This window comes from Leuresthes tenuis, unplaced genomic scaffold, assembly GCF_036924035.1.
Source record: "Leuresthes tenuis unplaced genomic scaffold, fLeuTen1.0.hap1 SCAF_6, whole genome shotgun sequence".
Taxonomy (NCBI): domain Eukaryota; kingdom Metazoa; phylum Chordata; class Actinopteri; order Atheriniformes; family Atherinopsidae; genus Leuresthes; species Leuresthes tenuis.
The window spans coordinates 20,482,262-20,508,860 of record NW_027325360.1 but is presented as its reverse complement, the minus strand read 5'-3'; the positions used below and the strand labels follow the sequence as shown (position 1 = coordinate 20,508,860).

Genomic DNA, 26,599 nt, shown 5'->3' with positions numbered 1-26,599 from the left:
GAATCTTTCTGTTGAGCAGTCAAGAATTTAAACAAATTGGGAGTCACAAGTTACTGAAACAAGTGTTTAGCAAAGGCTGAGAAAAGGGAGGATTTTCTCAGAACAGTCTTCTGACTGAAAACAAAAAAGCAAGCTGCCTTAGAGACAATTTTAGTGAGATGGAAATACATGGACACATATATATATATATATAAATGATGAGGAATAGAAATGCAATGGGAAGAAGGACATTTTGTGCTCCTATTCAAGAAACAAAATGCATACAACACATACAACCTCCAATTCACCCAACCACACTATCCACTTTCCTCACTGCATGCATCCGTGACCACTATCAGCCATGCTTTGTACCTGTCAAGTGCTGTCCTTTTCCTTGTGCCCAGAGCCCTGCTTCACTACATGAGAGCTCTCACATCAAAGCTTCATGGAGCTCCACACGCGCAGATGAAACACCCTCTCATTTGAGCCGCCTCTGTCCCCTGCTCCTGCACATTAGACACATTTCATTTCATTACGCTGCCACGGGAAAAATAGAGGTGCTGCTGTCTTAAAGGGACATCTTAGTTACTCTCACTCATACTTGTGTACTCATCCACTTGTAGATACACAGAGGCAGACACACGAATGCTTCCCATTGTCTTTTTAGATAATACGAGTAGACAGGAAAGTTGTAGTGGACGAACAACAGCGGCGTTTGACCAATAGATACATTAGCACCACAGCAGTGATGTTAGGACAGCTCAATATTTTGTATGTTTTGTAATAATAAAAAAGAATGTGTATTATGGCATTCATATTACATGTTATAGTATTCTTTCTCTTATTTCCATCTCATTTTGGACATAGGAGAGCTCATTTGGTGTTTTATAGAACTTAGCAATGCTACATGTTAAAAGATGATAGTGGAAAGATTTAACCGTGATGACAAGACAAGCCCTGGTTTCCATGACAGCGACAGTCTTTGTTGTACTATCTAGTGTGGGACAGACCGACAAAGGAGAGCTAAGGAGCAACCAGAACAGGATGATGAGAGTCGGGGTCGGGGTGTTCCCCCTTAGAGGGGCCGGGATGACCCTCTTGACCGCTGGCCCCAGGGCAGGGACTCAGTGTGGTAGTGGCACAGGGGCATCCATAGGGCATGGGAAGAGACTTAGCCTGCATACTGCAGCAGAAAGACAAGATTGACCTAACGCTAAAGGACCATGTGTGTCTATTTCATGTGAGACGGTGTGTGTGTATAGGACAAAGGCGGTGTTAGCAATGCTAGCAATGGTTGTGAGAGAGATTTAGTGATATAAAAAGCAGGGTGACCCAAAGTTTGCACTGGACATCTGTGTAACATTCACATTTTGACAGCACGTCACAACAACAAAGATGAGATTTAGGTTTTTTTGTGTTTTTTTCATTTTCGTGGGGGTGGGGTCTCTAGCTAACTGTTAGCTAGAGACACAGCTGACCCAGCAGATGGATGTAGGACAGATACATTAAGCTGCAAGGGAAAGAAAAGCTGCAGATTATGATATTGAAGAAAAGGTTGGTGGGAGATATTTGGGAAGATGGAACAGTTCACTTTTTAAATCTGGAAAAAAATTAAATCCATATATTTCTTAATTTTTTGTGATATCTTTCATAGAAATTTGTGATGAACAATTGGAATCACACTAACTATTTATGGTAGTGGTAATTTATCATTTATCATCTGAGTGTTTTGCATGCAAATAAAAGAGTAGAATCATACTTTTAAGAAAGTTCTTCAGTTTAGGTTAATAAGTTCTGACTCATACTCAGTCCAGTTCACACAGAGAACAATAAGAACAGGAAGTGACCAGACATAAAGACCAGGGTTGTCCTGACATCAGTGCAGACCTATGTGTGTTCAAATGAATGATGGCTTCCGACATAGAGGTGAACTTGCTGGCCGTACTCCTCCAGACTAAGTGCGCCAGCGACAGTGGTTGGCTTCACAGCAATGTTCTTCTGGGTGACTGGATAGCTGAAAGGGTTAGCACTGTTAGGTTTGTGTGGTGTATTTTCCTTTCTAAGGAAAGGGCTATAGGCCACTCAAGGTTAGTATAAGTACCCAGAAGGCTTGGAACTTGGCCACTTGAGGTTAGTGTGCTTAAGGCTGGGCAGAGTTGTTTACCAGTATGGGTTAACATCAGACTAAACATGGTTTTAGGCCATAGGGTTCACATAAGAACATGTGCACCAGTGATGAGAAATCACTAACTTTTGTACTCATAAGTCAGGTTCATGGTAAAGGCAAAATGCACAGAAGATTGTCTGAGGTGTGAGGAGCACATTAGTGAGCACCACTAATACGATTCCATGCAACAACTTTAATAATAATAATTTTCTGTTTCTTTATTGATTTTTATTTTTGGCATTGCAAAAATGGGCTTAGTTCTGTTTTAACATTAAGTATGTGGTAACGATCTTCTGAAATATTTCCTAAAGTGCCCCTCACATTTTGCCCATCCACTCTAACATATAGTACTTGAAAATTCACTTATTTTAAATTCTCTTTATTAGCTTCGAATTATGACTTTGCCACTTACTCAGTCAGTCTTGTCAGTTATATTATTAGCCTGCCACCAGTGGGCAGTGGCACAAAGCTGGTGTGCATAGGGCTGAAGTACCACTCGCTGTCTTTCCTTCGTTTTCTATCCATGTTTGTCTTATTATTTTACTGTCCATTCAGATTTTCTACCTCCATGTTCTCTGCTTTCTTCTATTCTCATCTACTATTTCAATTTCCATCTATTTCTTTTGCATCTGGCAATTTCTCTGTTGGAAAGCGCGTGTCCTAACTTTGATACTCACGTGCAGCTGCCTCTCCGATGTAAAAAGGCTTCATTAAGTCTTCATTATAGATCCACATCCAACTTCACTTCTGCTATACAAACGCGAATCTAATACAAATCCAGAAATGTAAAATACTGTTACATAGAATTACAATGTCAGCTATCATCTGGTCTCCCCCCCACTTAATTATAAATCAATTGCAGTGCTTTGGAATAGAAATAAAAAAGGACAAAAAGTTATTGGAAGATAAGATAATCAATTCTGATTCAATTTTTTTTGAAAATATGTCAATTATATACAAATGCTTAAAATTGTAATAAATGGCAAGTAGATATTGTCGATTTTAAAGTTGTTTTTTTTTTTAGATTTATGCTATTTATGTTTAATAAGTTTTACAAAACAAACATGTAGGAGAAGGACAGCCCTGACTGAAATTGACAGGGAGTGAAAATGAGACAAATTTTACAGTATTAATAAGTGAGAAAGTGTCATTTGGCTGTTAGTGCCATTTTGCCATTGTCAACACACAGCAAGTGCTAAGGGAAAGGGTGTATGGCAGGTTTGATGTCAGTAGGCACAGGAGGGACACACACACATGCTGTGTCAACGGAAGACAAGCACATTGTGTTAACACTTATTAAGGAAGAGAAGATGTGCCGCCAAAAGAGAAGACACTGTGTGTGATGAAGATTTGCAGAGGAAGCTGTGCAGCACAGCTCGTTTTAATTCCCTCTCTCATCTCTTAAAGGTCTTTTTGTCATTTCTGTTTCCTTGCTTACTTCTTGAGTGTGTTTTTTGAACGCTTGTGTTTGTATGTGTTTGCACAGGCATTCATCCATAAGTTTGAGTCTTTCGGTATATGTGTATTCACAAAAGGGCTTGTGTGTAAAAAGGACAGCCAAAGTGAAACAGGAATCCATCCATTTCCTCCTTTTTTTCTGAGTGCTTGGGACAATAAACAGAGTTAATTAGAATCGCTTCAAAGTTGAAAAAGTCACTCGGCTGCAGAGGACCTTCCTCTTTACCACAATAGACTTTCCTACTTCTATTCTCGGTCATTTTTTTTACTTACATTTCTTTCTCTTTTTTAAAAAAGAGATTTTCACTTTTCTGATTTTATAATAAGTTGAATGCCATTGTATGAGTTTTTGATTTTTCTTTTACATTTGAGAGGCTCTTTTTTTGTCTTATCTCGTGTGCTGACCATAGAAATTTGAAGTTATTCACAGCAAATAAATGCAGCCATACACAGATATGTATGTATTTGCTGCTAACTCTCTCGTTGTGCAATGGTGGGATTGATTGGGTTTGATATTAGGTGACACATGGCCTTTGGAGTCACTAAATGCTACTCACTCACTGAAACCACCATCTCTGAATTCCAATCGGCCATTTACCTCTAAGGCTTGTACCCACAGTGACAGTCTTCTTTATCTCTTTCATTGCCATTTATTTCAGTCTGTATTTGCATTTTTCCCCAGTCATACAACAGTCTGTCTTTTAGATATTGTGATTATATATTTTGCTCAGTGATATATCTGCCAACCCTTTGTGTTATCATGTTTCTGATGCACTTTAATGAAATAAAGATTATAATCTGTTGTCTAAAGTTTGATAAACTTTAGATGGTTAACAAAATAACCTCTCAAACAAAAGTTCTCAAACATCTTTTTGGTACTTCAGACATACATACTGTATCTGTCCATCCACCTGTAAAAATGAATCTTTTTCATTGACATTCATTTTAACAAAGGTGTAGATTTACACATTTAGGTATGTTTTAGGTAACATTTTTTTGTAAATAAAACAATGTTCACTGAAGTGATGAAAAATAAAGTTGCACTACATGGAAACTGTACCACATGAGAGTGACATTATTAAATATCAGACAATTTCAACTCAATATGAACAGCAGCTGATGTCATGGCTCTAATACACAAACATGTATTTCACATCTGTTTTAGGAAGGCTATGGCGTGATGGTGCTCAACCCCAATGAGAATTACTTGGAACTTGAAAAGCCAGCAAAGTCCTCTCCCCTTCCCTGTCCTACTGAGCACTCAGATGAACCTGCCGAGAAGAGGGAGCGCAAAGACGAAAAAGAGGGCAAAAAGAAGAGAGAATTTTACGAGAAATACCGCAACCCACAGAAAGAGACGGAGACTGAACGCATTCCTATACGGGTAAGTTAGAGAAATTAAATGATATATAGACAGAAAGGGAATTTGGACAGCTGGACAGCAGAAGGACGGAGCAATAGATGTTCATCAAAAACATGCATGATGGGGGGGGGTGGACAGAGTGACAGTTATAGGGCTGGAGGAGGAGGTATAAAAGAGACATTGGTGAGAAAATGGGAGAGAGGAATTTGGACCAAATTTTGATGAGAGAAAAGTGGTTAGAAGGTGTGGAGAAGAGCTGAGGAAGCGAGGGAAGGATAAAAGGAAGTAACGGTATAAAGGGAAGATGGAAGGCAGAGGGAGAAAAGAGGCTCTTGTGTGGTCAGCCTGTGTGTGAAGAGGTTGGCTGTGCTCCAGTCGCCTCTCAGTAAGCAAGTGTTAACCGCATGGCTACCTCCCTCTCCCTCTCCCTCTCCCTCTCTATCTTCCCCTCCCTTTTTCTCTCTCAGATGGTGGGCTGGTCAGTGAAGCTCTGGCCTACACTCTTGTTGACCACTGGGATTATTATCTCCAAAACACACACTCTCCACAAACACGCTGCAACATTCTTACCAGCTACACTGACCATATACACTCTAATCATACACACACACACACACTCACACACACATCTCGAAGCACTTACCTCAGCCAGTTTACCTTGTGGTTAAAGAAAGGAAGTGACCCTTTGCATAAGTGAAAATAAATGGGACAATCTATGAAAGCAATTCTTCCAACAAAATGAATCAAAACACAACATTTGCTGCTTCTGTATAGGTGCAGCCTGTACAAGTTTAAAAATGGAGAGCAAATCAGCCCCGACTTTTTCTGCAGGGGGGGTTCATAGAAAAGTGCTTCCTTACAATTATCTGTGTGTCACTGTGCTGGATGGCAGCAGCATCACAGTAATGCCAGTATGTATATGTTTGTATCTCTGCGTGTGTTTATGTTTTTGCACATATAAATGTGTGGGTGTGTGTGTGTGTGTGTTTGTCCACGTGTGTGAAAAACATCACTCACTGGTTTCTGACAGGAGTCGGGGTTGCTGTGGGACTAGTAGGCGGTGTGTGAGCTGTCAACGTGTACACTATTTTTTTTTCTCACCCCCCAGCAGTACCTTTATACACAGTCTAATAAGGGATAATTAGCTGCGGCACCAACTTAATGCATCACACTTCTTTACACGTGCACTGTTTCCTCATCATTCATCTGACAAACTTCCTTCACAGTTTCTGACATTAGGGTCTTGGTAAATGATAATCAGTTCACACAAATCTGCATTTACTGTCTGATGGTTCCTCTTTTTAACAGCTGATTAATGATTAATTAAAATTATTAAGACGTAACTTGAAGGTGGAATTAGAACAATTCTCATATCACATAATTAAATCTCCTTTTTTCTCTTTCGACAAATACATGCTTTCTCCTCCTAATCTCCTCCTCTTGCTCGAGATGTTTAAAACTCACTAATATTGGCATTGTAAAATTTTTCATTTAGTACCAAATTGTAAATATAAGCTGAATTGGATGAAAGCCTGGACAGACAGCAAGTTCTATAAGTCCTGTATAGTATTACAATATTCAATTACTGTCATTAAAAGCAACCTTTGTCACAGCTTCAAAAGCTGCAAAAGCTAAAATCTTGGTTACTATCTTCTCTGACATGTTTTTTTCTTTAAACATATTATACTTTTGTGCTTGATATAACTTAACGGGCAACTGAGGGAAATACTACATCAATGTGTTTTGGTTTTTAAAACTTTTTAGACTTATTCAAAACTTCCATCATCAACCAGAAAAATGGGGGTAATGTAAAAGGTTGGCATTTTCTTTCAAAGTACACTTACTTATTGATTTTGGGATTGCAAAACTTGGTGTGTAAATATAGTGGGTCAACAGAGTGGCTCTGAGTTGGTGCCTTTAGAATTTTGACCCTGAAATTAGAAAGATATTTTTGTGTAATCGCCTCAGCTTTTTCATCCACATCTCCTTCACTTTGTTACTGCACGGTCTCTGTCTGCCCCAGAATAAGCTGTCACATGCGTACACACTCACCTAAGCACAGACGTATAAAAACACACACATGCTCATACACAAAAGAGTAAAGGAGGTGAGAAAGGAATTGATAATGTGTGTTTGTGTGCATGCAAGGCTCCTTCAACTAAGTTAGTCTGGATGAGTGGTGGATCAAACCTCTTTAGCAGCGCTATTTTAATCTTTCTTTTATTTTTTTAACATCACCCACCCAAGACACACACTCACCAGTCTTATTCACTACACCTCACACTCTTAATCTTGCAGAGCTGCCCGACCACCTGCACACAGCCATTCAGAAGCACACACACATTCAAACTACATGCTTGTACCATTTGTAATATTATAAAATCCAACATAACATACAGAAAATCTGATAAGCGCTTGAACTAAACTTGCCTTTAACTGTATACCCAAACTCATACAATTAAATTCTACATTCTCTTTTGATGCACAGACACACAAACGCACAGCAGCCCACTGATATAGTTGAGTTGATTAATACACTTCCTTTCACACATTGATAAGCTCTTAACTGCTTTTAGGATTCTTACTTTTTAGCCCTGGGTTCATAGTGTGCAACCTCTCAACCTTATCTAATCCCTCTTCTCTCTGCTGCTCCAGATCACACAGCACTGGGCCATGTTTAGGGGGATGATGGCAGAGGAGGAGGAGAGAAAAGGGAGGCCAGAGGGTGGCATGGAGGGATAGAAAGTCTAATCGGAGGGATGCTGATGAGGATAGCAAAGGGGAAGGGGGTTGGGACGATTCTTAGCACTTAGCCATATAGAAGTTTGGGAGTTCACTTTACTCTAAATTTTAGCAGTAATCCAGTTAGCTATTTTCTGTCAGCCAAGCGGAGGAATGGCAGGAACAAAAGGCACATTCATGGGCTTAAGAAGCTTCCAAAGAGTTCACCCAAGGCTGGCTGGCTGGGATTAGGCCAGCAGGCCCTGGAAAGAAGAAGGGGAAAAAAAAGAGCAAAGAGGACAAAAAACAGAGCTTCGCCTTTCTTTAAGCACCACTTATTTTTATAAATGACTGGAACTCTTTTCTCAGTGTCTGTTTTCATTTTTGTGTATCTTCTTTCAACATTGTATGTTGCTTAAATGCTTAGAGAGAGTTAAACAGTGAGGCCATCACTCCAGAGTTTTGAAGGAGCTCGTTGAGGATATTTGTTCAGTTATTTTCCTCCTGCTATGTTCACCTTTAAAAGGAACTATAAAAAATAATGTGGCACAGTAATACCACAATATAGTAGAGATGTTTGGACCCCTTTATTGTTAAGTGTTTCAGTTGAAGGTAGTATTTTATTCTCTTGTGTAAAACCATTTATACCCCTTAGTTTGGTTGGAATTGGATGTAAGACTATTCTTCAGGAAAAGAAACATTTTATTTTGGGGGTGAGGCGGGGGTGGGGTATGCATATCAGAACTGAACTCTCTCTGTCTCATCGGTTTTGAATGGTCCAAAGTGTGTTACTACTTCTAATTTTAGGAAACAGGTTACACCTCTCCAATACCCATGATTCCCAGCTGCATCTGTTCATAGGGACTGGCTAAGTTCCTTGTCTTAGTCTGAGTTGAGTAGATAATGCCTGTGTCCCAGTGGGCTACAAATTACCCTTATGATTCACTAAATGAATGCGTTCATATTTAGACACACGCAAAAGCTTGTCTATAAACATTAAAACAAGGACACGCAAGCGCACACAATGATAGTTGCATTCAATGGGACACTTCCAGGATTCTCTCTGCGTGACTGAATTTTTGCTCTTTGTCACCTTCACCCATTTTCCCCAACCTGTGGTCCACAAGCAATTATACAGATAGAGTTTATTTGATCTTTGATCTGCAGTCTTGCCAAGAAGTAAGGCTCATAATTTCCAAGGACAGATAGGAACTTGATTACCTCTGAACTTGGTCAGATGAGAGGTCAATGACCAGGATTAGAGGGCAGCTCAGTAGCTTGCTGCAGAGAACAAATTGGCTTGATGCCAATTTTTGTTGCTGGGTCTGTGACTATGGTTCTGAGGGGGCTTTGACCTGTGTGCATGTGTATCTAGGTTATCATGTTTAAGACTAACACCTAAGTACATTAGAGAATATGGCATGTTTGTGCCTGAGACCACATGTTAGAATTGTACAATTGCACACATTGTAGAAGTGTACAAGTGAGCACATTTGACTTTTGAAAGTTTTAAAGGCAGTAAGTTTGCTGACTTTTGTGCTTGTTAGTGTGTGAGAGCATTTCTGAGCAGGCATCATGGATAGAACATAACATCTGACCAGTCACATATGTGTGTGGTTGTGTGCTCGACCAAGGCAGAACCAGTGTAGCTGGTCTTGCATCCCTGCTCCCAATCTTCCAGCCAGGTCAACCATCAAACACATCCGTCCTGCCCTCCCTCACACCTCCTCACCCACCAGGCCCCCAGCCTTTGTGTCTCATACTCTCTCTGCTCACAACCCTGTTGTAAATACAGGATGACCCGAATAAAGACATACAGACACACGCTCAGGTACACACATACACACACAGCCCTCAGGGTCATCCAGGAACAAACACAGCCTTGTCTCTCTGCCTGCTCTCTTTGCCTTATGTCAATTAATGACTCGCAGTAATTTCACCTGACAATCCAGGCGGCAGCGCGAGGCTCGCTGAGATGTCACGGCGATGACCTCTCTGGTCCGCAGATGCTCTTTTCTAATAAAGAATTTCACAAACCCACAGCAACTTCCTTTGTACTTTGTTAATGAGTTATTGATTTGAAACAATGCCTTGGCAAATATTGTCAGAGCAGAGTGACCCCATCAAGGTCATGCTATTTTATTGTATACAGTCTGAGCACGCTATTCTGCACGTGTGATGACTTATACACTGTAGTTTTGCTTTTTCCTCTTACTTTCTTTCAGTCACTCACTCTGTATGTCCTCATTGCAAAGTCAAATAACACACCTACACATACATTTCTCCCCCTCTCACACACATACCGTGTTTCCTCCCTCTTGTTAGTCTTGCACATGTTTTTCACCTCATTCTCCCTTTTCTCTGTCTCTCTCTCACATCATTATATTCCCAACTCTCCATAGGTGCTATACCTGCTAATTACCTACAATGCCACAGTCATTATTTTCCCATTTCTGCCACTAATTTGCTCCATACCTTCCTCTCCCTTGCTCTAGCAGACCCATCAGCTCACAGACAGTTTTCTGCTCGCCTCAGCTCTGTCTGCGTTTAAAGAGAGGAAAAAATGAAACTAAAACAAGAGGGGAAGAAAAAATGGAAAGAGATGGCAAATGATTACACGTCTCAGACATTGATTAGAATTCAATTGTAAACAGGTGTCATACAGGACCACTTTTTAATTGTAAGCAGAAACATGTTGTACACAAACAAACACGCACTAGCATATTCAAATAACCTCTTTGCTAATATCAAACATGTAATTACCTAAATTGCTTTTTTAATATCTGATCATTACGCCAAATGAAAACAATTTTGTTCTGTGCTGAACTGGACATATTAATGGCTGCAAAGGGGTTGCTAAGTTCTTTTACTTAGTCTGTGGCTAGTACATTTAAGAGACTGAGATACGTGTTAGCCAGTCTTTACGTTTGTGTGTGATTAATCAAAATAGTTAGTTTATATCGCTTCCTTGGCAAGAACTCTGGGATAATATTGTCAATAGATGTTTTTCTGTTAGCTTTCTCTTTTACTTATGTACCACCTTAAAATACTTTGGAGCATTTTTTGCGGGTTTGAATCAGCTCTGCCAAAACAAGAGTTCAAACCTGATAAAGTTGTTTAGAGATCCCGTGGCACTGTCCTGACATCTTTGGCTCCAACTGAAAGGTTTGTAAAGGAGTGTAAAACGTATAATGGCCCTTATCCACTAGATGTCTTCCAGTCCACCCTGCTTACAGTCTTGAACAAAAACTTCAACCTCTCTGTTTCTGCAGTCTTCTGTCTTTGGGTGACTGATTAGGAGGAGCCGAAGGGAGCAGCAGGGAGGTCTGCATTAGTTGTTTGTTAGTGTGTTGTTGTCGTTAGATTCAATGTTTCCTGTGTCGGTCAGACACTGGATTTGTGTTGGCGTAGGTGATGTTATTCTGGTAATTCTGCTAATGTGCACTAGTCCTCTTTCTGCTTCTCATTAGAGTGAATGAACATAGAGCATGTTTTGGACTGGAATACTTCTGAAGATGTAGTGCCTGTTTGTGTATGAGTACATGCAAATAAGTTTGGTCTTTGAACGAACCACATTTTTAATGTGATTAATTATTTAATGATTTAAAAATACGTTTTATATGTCTTCAAAGTATTTGAAGTGCCAAATTTAGAAATCCCTGAAAGTGTACAATTGTAAAGCACAAATAGGGCATAATCTTTATTTATTCGTGTTTTTAACACAAAATGACTATTCTTTTCATGCTACACTGGGAGCATTTTTTCAAGAATATAGACACCGTTTAGTGGATATTTTTTATATATTGAGTTCCTACAAAAGAGTTTCTATAAAACATTCTCAGAATCATGTTTGGCAGCATCACAGACTGTGCTGATTCGTTTGTCTCCCCACTGAGTGTGTATGATTTTAATCATCTGTGGGTCTTACTGTCTGTCTTTTGTCACTTTTGTTTTGTATAGGTTTTTTTTTATTTTTTACCAAGGTTGAGTCTTTGTTTAAATGTTAATAAAAGCAAAATGCAATGATTTGCTCATCTACAAAATATTTTTTTATAAATGGTAGCACTTAGAAAACATATAAAATCTTGAAATTAAGACATTTCACGTTTTCTTAAAAAGCGTTAGCTTATCTTGAATTTAATGGGAGTAATATGTCTCAAAGTTTGGACAGGGTCATTTGAACTGTTGTGTAACACCCGGCGTCTTTTAACAACAATTCGTAAACATGGGAACTGAGGAGACCAATTGTTGGACCTTTTGTCAATGAATGTTGTCCCATTCTTGTCTGATATAGGATTCTAGTTGCTCAACAGTCTTGGGTCTTTGTATTTTTCATTGAATAATACTTTAGGGAAATTATTTTACTGCAGTATTAAATATTATTGAAGATATGCTATTGTTAAAGTTACATAACAAAAAGAAATATGAATCAAACATGAAGGAAGTTGAAGTGTAGCAGAGAGGTGTGGTAGATGTCTTCACAGGTTACCATCGGTGGGTTGGGGTGTTATTTTTGTAGCTTGGCAACAACTTAGCTAATGAGTGCCCATGCAGCATTAGCAGATAACACGAGTGAACTATCTATGTAGACAACATGGACGAGAACTCACAGCCAGCAGTTCAACGTCTGGTATGCAGAGATGCTCCTTCTCAGTGATGTGTAATGTCATTCCTCCTTCTTTACTGTTACCTCTCTGTCTGCAGTGTTAGAGTTGTTCCTGCAGCCATGTTTTGTCAAAAAAATATTGCCTTTCTGATCTTCCTGCTGTATCCTCATCAAGGGCCCAAGCTTGTCTATTTTATCTGCCAGTTATCTCACACTTCTATGATGATCAAGGGAAGAAATGGTTTGAACCCTCATTAACCCTTTTGTTCCTGTTCTGCATCCTCGATGTCTCCTCCTCAACTCTAGATTTGGAGTCTTATTCCAGGCAGTACTTTGGCAAGCTCAGTTACCTGCACCAACAGGTTAACAACTTCCCTGTTGCCATGGTAATGCATCATCATATATGTGAAAAATTGCCAGCATTACCAGTAGAAGTCCTTCCAGCAGCACAGAATCCAAAACCAGCATAGAAAAAATGTTTTTGAAGTCTGTATTCACACAGAAAGAAGCTCAGTACAAAATTTCAAGAAGATGCCAACAAAGACACAGTATGGTCAGAGCTACTCCAGCAGGCTGCCTGCCTCTTAGGCGGCATTCATTTCATGATACACCAAATCTTTTCAGTTGGTGAAAGGTCTGGACTGCAGGTAGGCCAGTCCAGCACCCACACTCTTCTTCTATGAAACAATGTTGTTGTCAGAAATGAAGTATGTTGTTTAGTATTGTCTTGCTGAATCATAAGAGACCTTCCTTGAAAAGGACATTGACTGGTTTGGAACACATTATATATGCCTTTCAGCTCTGATGGTGCCTCTCCAGATGTGCATGTTGCCAGTTCCATAGGCACTAATGTACCCCCTTAGCATTAGAGATACAGGCTTTTGAATTGAGCTCTTATAACAAGCCAGATGGTCACTCCCAAAGGAGTTTCACATTTTTATTCATCTGACCACATAACGGTTTTCCACTTTGCCTCAGTCACTTTAACTGAAGTTTGCCTGAAGAATATGGTGCCATTTCTGGATCATTTTCAGATATTGCTTTGCATGATAAAGCTTTAATCTGCATTTGTGGATGTGAACTGTGTTCACCGACAATGATTTCTGGAAGTGTTTTTGAGCCCATCTAGTGATGGGACACGACAGAATCATGCCTGTTTTTAATGCAGTGTAATTTGACATCTAGATATTATGTAATGTAAAGGATGAAATGTTCAGTCTTCACAGTTTTTCCTTATTGCTACACCTCTGCTTATCTTTAGTTCTGAAAGACTCTTACCAACCTATTTCCTATCAACTTAATTAGTTGCAACGCGTTATTCCAACTGTTTCTTGTTAGTACCACTTCCTTTTCTAGCAATTTGTTGCCCCTGTCCCAGTGTTTTTGAGATGTGTTGCTGCTACAGAGACAAGCAGGACAAACAACCACTCACGCTCACACACATTCCAAGGAACAATTTAGAAACCCCAATTACACTATCATTCGTGTTTTTGGACTGTGGGGAGTACCCTCACATACACGAGGAGAACATGTAAACTCCACACTGAAAGACCCCAGCAAATTCAGTATGAACTAATCATTTTTATGAAATAGAAAAACATCTCACTCTCAACATTTGATATGTTTTTAGTTTCTATTCTGTATTAAATATTGGTTTGTGAGAATCCCAAATCATCCCAAATACACAGTGTCTGTCTGTCTGTCCGTCCCTCCACATTTGTCTGTCCGTCCATGTCATACCAGCTAGCTGTCAGCTTCTAAAGGCAGTTTGGTACTCACATTATGTAGAATGTGAATTTTAACATTATGTTCTCTGAGAGGACAGTAGGAATCCCTGTATATTCAGTAAACACGTACACAAACAGCTTTGACAGTCAAGGCTGAAGGATGTTGGCAACAGGTGTGCAGTTGGGATTTTATTATGGAGCTGGCAGATGCACACACAGGCACTCATAAAATACGTAGCCTTTGTGAGGAAACTGGAAAATAGATAAACTAAGATACCGTGTGAGAGCGGGTGACAGGAAATCAGTCTCACAGACTGGCGTGCTCCATTTAAATGAATTAACCTCAGGATATAATTGCAACACTATGCTAAGGCTGTTTTGCTAATTTACTACTCTACCATGCCAAGGAGTCAGTCACGCTGTTGTCTTGATGCTGAGGGTAGAAGCAAAGTGTGTGTGGTTGTGTGTGAGGTTGGGAGATGGAGTCAGGAGAACACCTGCATTCTTTGGCACAATGAAGATGTCAATCCGGGACGTTTTTTAATTTAAAAAAAAAAAATGTATTTATTGAATTCCTTAGGGAGAAACTTTTATTTAGCTATAGACAAAAGAAGCGATATTTTGTCAGTTTGTCGCTCTGTCTGTAGTCTGTTATCATCAGTTGTTATCAGTTATTTTTATTTCATTTATTAATTAGATGTCACACAACACTTTTATGTGCTACATACATTAGCAAACTCATGTCAAGTCTTGTCACTAAAGGGTGAATGTGCAAGAGGACAAAGGGAAGGACAGAGAGGTGTGAAGAAAAACAGGTGGCATCAGTGGAAAAGAAAAGAAGATAGACAAAAGGGAGAGTGAGGAAGAGAGTCAGGCTAATGAAATGAGTCGCACAGATGAAGGCTGACGTGGGAGAGGAGAAAGGAGGGAGACTTCAAAAGACTTTGATGTCCCAGCCTTTCAGACAGACAACTCGGCTTCAGCCAGCCACCCTGCACATGCCAAAAAACCAAATACACATACATACATACGAGCAAATTTACTGCACCAGTGGCAGAAGGTCAGGGCAGAGCAAAGTTGCCCGCTCTTGCATCACACTCTGTGAACTGAGGTTGGTGCTGACACTACAACCCCCTCATGCTAATCTAGCACAAACACAAACACTCTGACAGGTTAATTTACCTCCAGACAAACACCGCAACAAAAATACACATCATCAGATAGTACAAGCACACACAGACTTGTACGCACAGATGCTGGGAAGCTAAAACATCTCATCAAATCCCAAGCTGGCTTACTCTGTTCTTGAAGTGAAGTTTAAACAATATTTTATCTAACATGTGTGTGCTCTTCACTTTCTCTTCAATTATCACCTTTAAGAGAGCAAAAGTTATAGTAATTATCCTTCTGTCATAATGTACTGTCTTGTTAAGATGCTGTCACACTTATGGAAATTAACAGGATAGCGCCATAAGACCCACTTTTTGTCCTTTACCTTATATAGCTAATTATTTGTTTTGAGTCACATTGAACAGTTAACAGATGAGCCATGTGTTTCTTTATTTTGAGGTATTATTTTTACTTGCATAGGTATGCTAATTAGAAGAAATTAGTGGGCTATATGTGTGTGTAGATATATCCAGCATGGCTGCAGTATGGTGTTGTTTCCATTCAGGATACAGGTGTTTCTAGTCAAGATGGGCTGCATGTGTAGAACAACCCCTTCTAGGTATGCATTGTTGATTGCTATTGTGAACCAGACAGTTTGATAGGAAATCAAAGCCTACAATCAATGTCACAAGTTCATTAATGGTTGCCCTTTTCTGGCCCGTACTTTTACCATTGTTTTTCTCTATCCTTGGATAAGCACTTACACTTCGGGTTAATTAAACATGTCTTCTAGTTATGTGAATCTGTGGATGTGTGCGACTGTATTCACACAGATTAGAGTAATGAGCGTACACTGGCAGGTGTATCCATTGGTGATTGTGTGCTTGTGTGCAGCACTGTGTGTTTCCTATATGCATGTTTTAGTCTCCTGTCTGTTGTTTTTTCCTTTGACCTTCCTCTAGTGTCATCCCATTATGCCTCCACTGGTGTTTAGATGGGCCATCGATTCAGCAATAGAGTACAAATTAAGATTTAAATGTTACGTCATCCTGCCTATTGAGTTTTACATTTAGGGCATTTGCAATATGCAAGACTTATTGATCTGCTGAAGTGTGGCTCTTTGTTAGAATTACCTCAGGCATTTTTTGTCTTTCTTTTCTTTTTTGGCTGGCCCTAGGTGTACGTTTTGATGCTTTAGTATTACAGCATCAATAGAGTTTAATAACTCTATTGATGCTCCATGGTCATTTGTTGGCCATATCTTAAATGTTTTGCAGTTACTCGTATGAATTTATTGGTAGCCTTCAAGCATTAAAGTTTTATTTGAATGTTCTTTGCTATGGATATTATATCGTTTTTTTGTTTGTTTTTTTTGCAGGAAAATAGTTCCTCTGAGGAACATCTGCTCTACGTGTGGGACCACTTTGTGTCCAAAGCCGCAGCCAAGAATGTCTTCATTATGGCCCACAGCTATGGAGGGCTGTCTTTCGTGGAGCTGGTGAGTGTTTGCAACTTTCCTTAGCTCATCTTACCTTCTCACTAAAAAAAAAGGTGTGGGAGGAAACAAACAATACTTTAATTCCCATTACTCAGTAGTACGTATACATCCACACAAGCATGTAGAAATGCATTTTCAATAACACATCTAAAACACTTGCCTATCCAGGAGTATAGGCACCGAAGTGTGAAACATGGTGGAATGATTGAAAATAAAATGCATTTGGTTTCTTTGAGAAAGTTCTGCCTCTGTAAACAACCTGGTGAATCTCTGTCCTTGGGCACTATCTGCCTCCTCTGCTTTTGAAGAGCAGAAGGAAGGGAGGGGAAGGCGGAGGGCTGGGTAAAGAAATGTAAGGATGAGTTTTACAACGGTGTTGCTGTTCAACTAGACCTGCTGCAGAGCTTGTAGTTATCTCAGCCTTAAGAGATACAGCGGATGGGGCTAAAGCTGGTGGGAGGGAAGTGGATTTGACAGAATTAATGGCGCACATGGGACTTGGAAAATATAACTTTGAGCTTTCAACTTTCTTGGCTTTATGACCCTACCCTTCAGCTAAATAGGCCTACAGTGAATCTTCTGTGGGTTATATGAAGGTCTCAGAGGTTAATGTTTTATTTTTCTAGGCCTTGATTTACTCTGGGGCTCCGCATCACATATTGATCACATCTCAAATGTTATTGCTTTCATCAGAGTTACCTACCGTAATAACAATTCTTTTGCATGACGGTAGCCGATGCCAATGTGGTGACTTATCTTAAGCAGATCAGGGTTGTGCTTAATAATGGTAGGTGGACGAGATGTTTACATGGCAATAGCTTACTACTTGCTGCTCAATTTCATCCAATCATCCAATGTATTAATGTTCACCTACTGCATTAAAAGTACCCACCTGATATAGCATTTTTGATGCAATGAGGCACAGTCTCCACAAGATGATTAAAAGTCTCCTCGACAACAGACGACAAGATCTTGGCGGTAGATCCTTGAAGTACTGTAGGTTGTGAGGTGGAGGAGGAGTCCCACTAGTGTTTGATAGGGTTGAGATATGATGAAATTGGAAGCCAGATCAGCAGACTTGAACAGCCTGCATCAGTATTTAGATTGGTGGTACCAGTATCTGTGTCAGGAAAGCCAGAACCTGAGGTTTTAATCAGAACCTTGCCCAGAATACATGATTGTCTCTACTGGTTTGTCCTCCTCCCAGAGTGCATCCTGGTGCTATCGTTTTTTCCAACTACCGTATTTTGCGCATTATAAGGCTCACCTGATTATAAAGCGCACCCTCAATTATGGGGTCCATTTCTGTACTTAACCCATACATAAGGCGCCCCTGATTATAAGGCGTACTATTACCTAATGTTCTCTGATTGGTTTATCGCTGCCAGCACACGTAGTGTATGTGTTACGTTCCTGTGTCAGCGGGAAATGGTCCGACGGTCAAGGACAACATCGTCGGTCGTTTTTACATTTATAAACTTATAAACTGCACATCGGTCTGCATCACCCATCTCAGACTGAAGAACAGGCTCTCACTGGGACATGGGCAAAAGCATTAATGATGACCCGATTCAGTTGCTAAATACGAGCTCGACACAATCTGCACCCATTCAGAGTGAATGGCTGGGATCCGCCTAACCCTGGATTCACATCGAACGCAGAGTGAGCGACGGAAGTGGCCAGTTGCCATTTTTTTCCAATGTACAGAGCGAAAAGGCGCGGCAAAAGTGAACGTGGCGTTGAGCGGCGCAAAGGGAGAGCGGTGAGTGATGCGGAGGGGGCTTAATTTCTCCAAGAATGCTCGGTGGTCCCTGCGGTAAATTCAAAATGGCGGTATTTGTGACAGATTTTGGAATCCAGTGCACACATAAGGTGCACCGGATTATATGGCGCACGGCCAATTTTTGTGAAAATTTAAGGCTTTTAGGTGCGCTTTATGGTGCGGAAAATACAATAAATGGTGCATATAACCTCAGCTGTCCATATCATATAAAAGACAACATTCATCAGTTCTTTCATTGCTCTGTAGTCCAGCTCTTCTGCTCACATGTACAATGTTGGTATTTTTAGTAGTACATGATCTGATCAATCTGTGACTATATTTAGAGAAAGTTATGATGCACTTTGTGCTCTGGCATGTTTCTGTAGTAGTCAGCATTTCAGTTTTCACTTCTTTGTGTTACGATTGCTCCTCTGTGACATCAGACTGTATGGATGAGCATTTGCTCCCCTTGTTCTTCAATGAGACATAGGTACCGATGACCTTTTTCTGGCCTTCCTTGCATCACTTTTGTTGAGCATTTAAGACTGCAGACCAGCACTACACCAAAAGATCTTCATTATGAAACTGCTCTGACCCGTCTTCACAATTTCAAAATTGTTCTTCCTTTCAAAACATCACCTAAAGAACCAACTGTTCTCTTTCTGCTTCTTATTGTGTATATACCACCACTTAGCAAGGGGTCATTGTAATGAGATGAATGTTAGTCATGTCAAGTGTTATTGACTTTTATGTGGTGAATGATCAGTGTATAAAGCAACAAATAATCTTGTAGTATGATGTAAATGCACTTTGAAGTGTAAAAATCTCCCCTGCATTTGTATCATTCAGTTTGATACAACGTTTACTCCTAAATCATGATGCAGTAACTGTGCTGTTAGTTTAGGAAGATGAAAGTTTTTCATCAAAATGTCCCAGTTGCTATCTGTGTATTTTGCAGATATTTGCAATAATCTGCATACAGTTACCTTGGCTTAGTGCCTCATCTAATGTTAACTTGCTGTGTTTGTATGTTATCATTTGTAATACCAAAACTCCAGTGCGTTAGCTCTGCTAACTAACACTTGGTGTTATTTCTGTTTGGGATTCTCCCCATGATCTGAGGGCTGGATACATGGCTAGTCTATTGGTTTGTTTTATGAAGAGCATTTACTGCTGGATTTACTACATCTTGCCTTATATGAGACTTAAGCCTCCACTTTGGTAGGAGAGGATGAGTTAGGCAGCACAATGAGTGTGTGGTTAGTAGGAATTAAAGTTGGGGACTTGTCCCACCGGTATTTGCAGGGATATTTTCTTTCTTTTTTCTTTCACATCCTTTTTTTTTTATTATTATTTCATATTTTGTAATTTTAATCTGACTACTAAATATTCATGCAGTGTTTTGTCCGTGACAGCTTCACTATCTCTTGGGCTTTCTCACTGCATGATGAAGACTAGTTATTCTCTCTTTTTGTATCTTTCTGTCTTTCTGCATTTCTTTTAGTCGGATCCTCTCTATCTCTCTGTTTGTATCTATGTATTTGTGTGCAAAGAGTTGGATGAGTCTCAAACTGTCAATTTTTTGGTGTGATGTTCTTGTTATATGAAAACTCTCTTACAAATGTGCTTATACAGTACATGTATGTATAGATGCACAGCATAATAAGTAACATTAAACAAGATTTTTGTGTTCACCTTTGTAGAAAGTGTGTTCAAATATGTAACTTCCCTTGAGGTCATCCCTGCTTCTATTTTGCGTCGAAACTCTCTCACTCTTTTATCCCGATAATAAGACAAATATATACACAGTCATGGCTTTTAATAGCTAACTTATTTAAGTTAGCTATACTTACCTGTATCTTAACTAACATTTGTTTAAAGTGATTTACGCAGATGTGCCTCAGTTTTTGGTTCCAATTTCGAATTAACTCTATTGCCAATTTTGCAGTACAGATTTTCTGTAGAAGCCCTATTCTCCCTTTCCACTTAAAAACATGCACTCTCCAATATGCCCAAACACATAATCTTAAGCAGTCACTATACATAACTTTATTGTTATTGCTGCATTCTCTCTTATTCATAAGCATACGTACACCCATATCCATGCAACCGCACGTACATACATACACATGTACACAGAGGACATAATTGAGAAGAAAGTGTTCCAGTGAGCAGGAACAGAATGCATGTGCATAAGCTGGCAAACTCATGGTGAGGGGAGCCTTACTGGATAAAACTATTTGACACATGAGAAGACCCAGAAAAAACAAGCTGTCTCTGGGTTAATTACTACCCCTCTTTGCAGTTAATAAATACATTTTTGATCAAGCACATCAAAAAGGTCCAACATTAATTTCTCCTGCTTGCTCCCCTTGCTGCAGAGCATGTCAACCCCTGTTTAGTGTGTTCAAGTGTTTCAATGCAATTTAATTATTTTAAAACACTTCACAGTCTGTACTGACTAATTATAGATACATCAAAGAGCAACTAACTGCCTTTGAATAAGGGTCCAAGAGAGAAAGAGAGGCTCATACTGCAGGGGAGGTTACTCCTCTTTCTCCACCTTTTCCACTTTGTATCGTACTTTAAGTGATCACAGAATCAATCCATTCATCCATCTGTTTCTAGTTCTTCCTCTCTCTATCCCTTCTTTGGAATGTCTTGTCTCCTTTGACATTTGCTTCCATGCTTTCATTCCAGTCTGTTCTTTGTTGCTGCTTCTTCTCGGCTCTCTCAGCTGAATAGTCTGAAAGCAGCATGGATCATCTTCCCTCTTCATCCAACTGAGCATTTAGCCCAGCACTCCTATAGTTCCTACAGATTATACAGAGTTTTAGGATGACTATTTCTCTGCGTTTTCATTTCATACATGGAGCACAGACGCATTAAATGACAATGATTGTTTTAGTTCCAGGTTTATATTATTAAGTTGCTTTCTAAGTACTAGATTCACAGAAAATCAGACAGACTGAGGGCCCACCCCTGACTTTGTCTTTTCATCCCTCTTCATTTCCAAGAGTTAGGAGAGCGGGCATGTAAGTATAAGTGGTGGCGGATGTATTGAGGAAGGGGTTGTCTCACGCTTTCTAACATTTCGGTGCTCAGAATGAAAAAGGAGCACTGTTATTGGATAGGACAGAGCAGCATTATATAAGGACTTATGTAAGAATGCATTTGTCTCCCAGTAAACAAATGCGTGGGTGCCAACCAGACAACCAGTCAGCCGCCACAGTTCCTCATAAACATAGTTACAGATTTCAAGCTTCCTGTATGAACACATTACATATACGCTATATATACATGTTTGTAGAAAAGCTATCTGCATACGTTTTTGCCATATGTTTCAATTTATGATGAATATCTAAAGTCTTTTACGTACCATCCTACGTTTTGTCTGTCTGTGTGTTGTGGCAGGTGTCATGATTGAGATAAGACAGCTTTTTAAGGACCTTTATAGGTTTTCTCCAGTCTTTGACAACTTTATTTCTACAATATACTGTTGTGAGCATAAGCATTTTTGCCCGTTTTTAAGTATAGAAGCTAAGCAAAGTAGTTAATTTATGTTATATGTCTCTTTAAGATTTCAGAGTGTGGGATGTCTTCCAAACCAGGACATTGTAATTTCCCTGTGTAATGCTACTGTTTCATTTTAACATTGTTTGCAAAGTCAGTTTTTAGCTTTCTCGTCTTTTAATATCTGTGTCACCATATGTACTCAACCCTTAAATCTGCTCTGCCTTATTTCTTGTTTCCAATCCTTATTTTCTTTGTTCTCCTAATTCCCCCTCTCCCACTTGTGGTGACCCTCAGGGCAGTGTTGGTGCCAAGTTTGCCCTCTGTGCAGAACTCTGGGTCTGGCAGAGGTCTGTATAGTTCCATGACTGGCATGGTAACAGCCCATTAAGCACACAGTGCTGGGCAAACAATATTTTTTCCAGATGTCACCCATTTTACAGCGCGTCTCTTTGAAAAAATAAAAAATAAGAATAGAAACAAATCATAAAAAATGCACTGGTGCTAGCATGGAAAAGCCTCATGCTAAATGCACTTGTATCTTCACAGTTTATGAATTTCATAAAAGAAAAAAACTGCCATTTACACAAATATGTCTTTGTAGATTTTATGCAGCACGGTGGTGCAGCAGTAAGCGTTGTCTTGTATATTCCCATCGCATGTTTCGCTGGGGGTTTGCTAAACTTCAGTATGTCTTCCTGTCATGTTCATGTCTCACAGTTAAATGTCATCCTCTGAGATATGCTGGTATGTCACAGGCATGTTATAGCATAATCATCTTGTGTCTATATGACCTAAATGTTGTCATCAGAGAGTGTGCACAAAGCTCTCTGCAGATGAAAATGTATCTAGAAATTGTGATTATTCAGACTTGCTGACTCACTGGCATGATTTAAACATTGACAGGCAGAGTGAGTAACAGTGCTCATCTTGTAACAATGCAATGCTCTGCTAGGAAAGTCTAGATCCTTGCATTCATATGAATGTTACTTTTGTCACTTTTGCCACTTCGTACAGAAAGTGTTTTAGAAGTAGGACCAGGACAATTAGTAGACAGTTTTTCTTTGACCAGTGCTTGATGTGTTGCTCCTCTGGTGTAATTGCTTCCGTCTATCTCATGCCATGTATACAATCAATTCAGTTTCTAAGAATAATTAGTGAGGTGCATGCTCTGTCCACTTATAAATCATCCGTCTAGTTGTTTATGTATGCTCAGAAAGCCACTGTCACTTATTCCTGGTGCTACATTCCCCACTAATGCAGCTAAAGAACTGTGGACTTAGAAGTTCTACTGTGCGTGAATCTTATTGTTACAAATCATTATTCTTACTTATGTCACCCATTATACTTGTGTGTGTATATATAAATAGTTTTACCGTACTTACCTCTGAACTTAAGTGATTTTGAAAGAATAATATGATATCTCAGTATCATCCATCTTAATTTATCTTGTTTAGCATATAGTTTAAAAACATTAACACATTGTGATTTAGGGTGCTTAAGGTTGCTTTTGTTCATTTATGCATCTTAACTGTTTAATATTTAATGACCAGCTACCTGATGAAGTTGTTGTAAATTTTCTGGCCTAAAGACACATTCCTAACAAATAACTCATACCTGTATATATGTATGATTTATGACTTTTAGACACATTCAGTAAAATAGTGTTTGTTCTTTCCTCTTGTTATGGGCACATCATAGGTGTGCTCCATACAGTAGCCTAAATCTCAGTCAAAGAGCAAACACGTTTATCTCTCTAAAATGTAGACATATTCCTTGCAACTGTGTCAAATTAAGTTCTAGGTTTCCATTTATCACCTGAAGTCATCAGCGTATAAAAAGAAATCACTTGAATTTGTTGACAGATGTGTGGTTTAAAAGTCATGCATATGAAGGATCTGAAACCCACCCTCATCTAATGCTGTATGCTCATCTCGCCCGCCTTCGAGACCCGAAGTGCTTTACTGTCTTTTGCTTCTGGAGGGGATGACGAGCAGGTTTGTTTTTATTTCAAGGTTCTTCTTAGCTGGCGGGCTCACAAGCGGTGAAGTTCTATTGCAGTTTCCTCTGTGTGTCTGTCTTGGGCTTATGCTTGTATGTGACTGCAAGTGGGTGCGGACATATTGTACAGGTCTGCGTTTACCTGATTATGCGTGTGTTTTTGTACATTTTTGTACATACAGATGCACATATCTATGTCAGCCCTGGCCTGGAGAAGCCTGTATCATCCAGAACAGAACAGCTTGGCGGAGAGCCGCTATCAGAACCACATTAGGGGAGCAAAGTAAGAGAGGGTGAGAGGCGATGATAAATGGCTGGGGCACACTAGCCGAAATTAGTGGAGCCATATGCAAAGCTGTGGCATTTTGTTTGATGTGAAACAAAAGGACCACCATGACAAAAGTGCCTTCCAGCCTGCACAGCAGGACAGCAGCCCTCAGGACATACACTATCAGCACTGTATGTGTGTATGCGCTTTGGTATACACTCATGTGTGCATGTACGCTGTGCTGCATGCAGATCATGCATGCTGCTGTTTTCTGGTTCTGTCTCTGTTATGTATATTATCTCTCTGTTTTTGTGCTCCACTTGTAATGACACACAATGGCTGGCTCTTTGTACACTATGAGAAGACATGGTTTCTTCTTCAGTACAGCTACAGCACATTTGCTCTATTAAGCGGCTGAAATATAGCCGTCTAATTTCTTTGTGAATGAATAGGATCTTAGAGAGCGGCTCTCCTCTTAACATAAGGATGTAAATTGAACTGTTTAAATGTCACGGCTAGCAAGCTGATTTGATTTGAATTGATTTGCTTGTTTCTAGAAAAAAAAAGACCCCACACCCCCCCACCCCTGCCAAACCTTAGCTACACTGGCTGCCACAGATAGACCAAGGTCTTTCTTTCCACCTCAACAACACATTGTAGGGCTCCTGAATTCTTCTATCTGCTGTGATTATGTACAAATGGCCTTCATTTGCCATCCATTTCAAAGCTGTAGTGCTGCATTGTGACTCGAGGCAGATGACGCAGACCAAATTACAGCGGGTTTGCTGCCTGAAAAGGATACTTGCACAATAGGCTTTGTGAAGTATTCCCTTCAATACGGCGCCATTATTCTCACCTTTGTTGGTGTTTCTCTCTATGTTTCAGGAGCATCTTTGGTTTCTAGATTGCATTTATGGTGTTAGAGAGGAGTGAGGGATTGAAAATAGTTTACTTGTCTCTTGCTTCTCCTGTGCTATTACTTCAGTATCAGGGAGAGTAAAATATGTATGGGATTCTCATTTAGTTGTGTTCTACAGTCTTATGTCATCATTGCACAGTTTCAAGACAATCAAGATATTTGAACATATGCACCATTCATTGATTTTTTGGAGAGAAAAAAATTATTGCGTCTGTCACTTTGTTATAGATATACTTCACTCCCTATTTTTGTCAGATTGGATAATAATGTCTTAGTGAACCAAAGGGAAGCTGCATGAATAAACGGTAGAGCAAAATCTTTAAAGCTGGCAATAATTGGCCCAGCCATGTCAGAACACAGAGTAGATCTGTTTAACCGGTGGATGTGTCTTCCTAGTCCTCCCGTGTCTCTGTTTTCACTCTTTTGTATATGTCAGTAAGTAGTGAGAGCTAGCTCACCATTTAGAAGTTTTTTTTTTAATCAAATAACTCAAATTAAATAATTTAATACACCTCTATATGGGCACCATTAGTATAGCCTCATCTATGGTGCCAATGACATCAGTGATCTTCTGCTTTAGATCAGAGAACACACACAACCACAGTATCGCTAACATTATTCTGATCAGATTTCTTTTTTCCATTTCGTTAATGATTGTCACTAATGAATAGATAATCAGCGAGATTATCAAGAGAAGTTTTGAGCAGGAATTTGTTCAGTGCTTTGTCAGCTCTTTTCATGAATTTTTTTGCAAGGATACTGCAGGTAACGTTGGTTAGATGATTGTATAACTCTTTTTTTAAACTTTTTTTTCGTTGTTGTTTCCCCAACTTTTGCTGCTATGGTATAAAGATTATCTAAGACACTGCAAGCAACCAAGGGCAATTCAAGGCATAATTCTTTTGGTTTGAAATATTTTACAATCTTGGGGATATACAGTATATATATTATTTTGATTAAAATTCTCCTATAGTGCGCTCAACAACCAGAGACAAATGGGAGCTGCTCTCACCTCAAGGTACAGTGTTGGATGAGTCAATACAGGACGTAACTTCCAACTTACATTGTGATTTCCTTCATCAACATCCCTCTTTCTCAATATTTATGTTTTACTTCCTTACCTCTGTTTCTTTTCTCAAATCAGTTTGAGTACATGTTTTTTTTCTTTTTCATGATCAGTTCAGTGAGGTCTAATCTGTTGTTGGCTTTCCCCAGGTGCTTACTGTTACCCACTCCTCTCACATTTTTCAAAACACAAAGATGTTACCATGGTGATGTAACTGAAAATCTTTATCAAATCTTATTAATTATCAATTTTATGAAATCTTCAACTGATAAAAGTATTGTTGGAGTGACAATTCATAAGTCTCCTCTCATCTTTTAGTCTTCCTATATTTTGCTCCTTCCCAGTGAAAAGGACATGCAAAATCCATCTGTCCTCAGTGCATCGTTCAGCAAATGTCTCTCGTCCTGCTCCACCCACCCTATACCCCACCTTATCAGAACT

The 26,599-nt window shown here is 39.5% G+C and overlaps 1 protein-coding gene across 2 annotated transcripts in view; it reads left to right on the top strand.

Moving 5' to 3' along the window:
• arb2a (ARB2 cotranscriptional regulator A) overlaps positions 1-26,599 on the top strand; it is a 137,279-nt gene that overhangs the window by 46,551 nt on the left and 64,129 nt on the right. For both annotated transcript variants that reach the window (XM_072388127.1, XM_072388126.1), the window contains exons 7-8: positions 4,770-4,988; positions 16,510-16,629. In XM_072388127.1, coding sequence (XP_072244228.1) covers positions 4,770-4,988; positions 16,510-16,629 — 339 coding nt within the window. The remainder of the gene's footprint in view (positions 1-4,769; positions 4,989-16,509; positions 16,630-26,599) is intronic.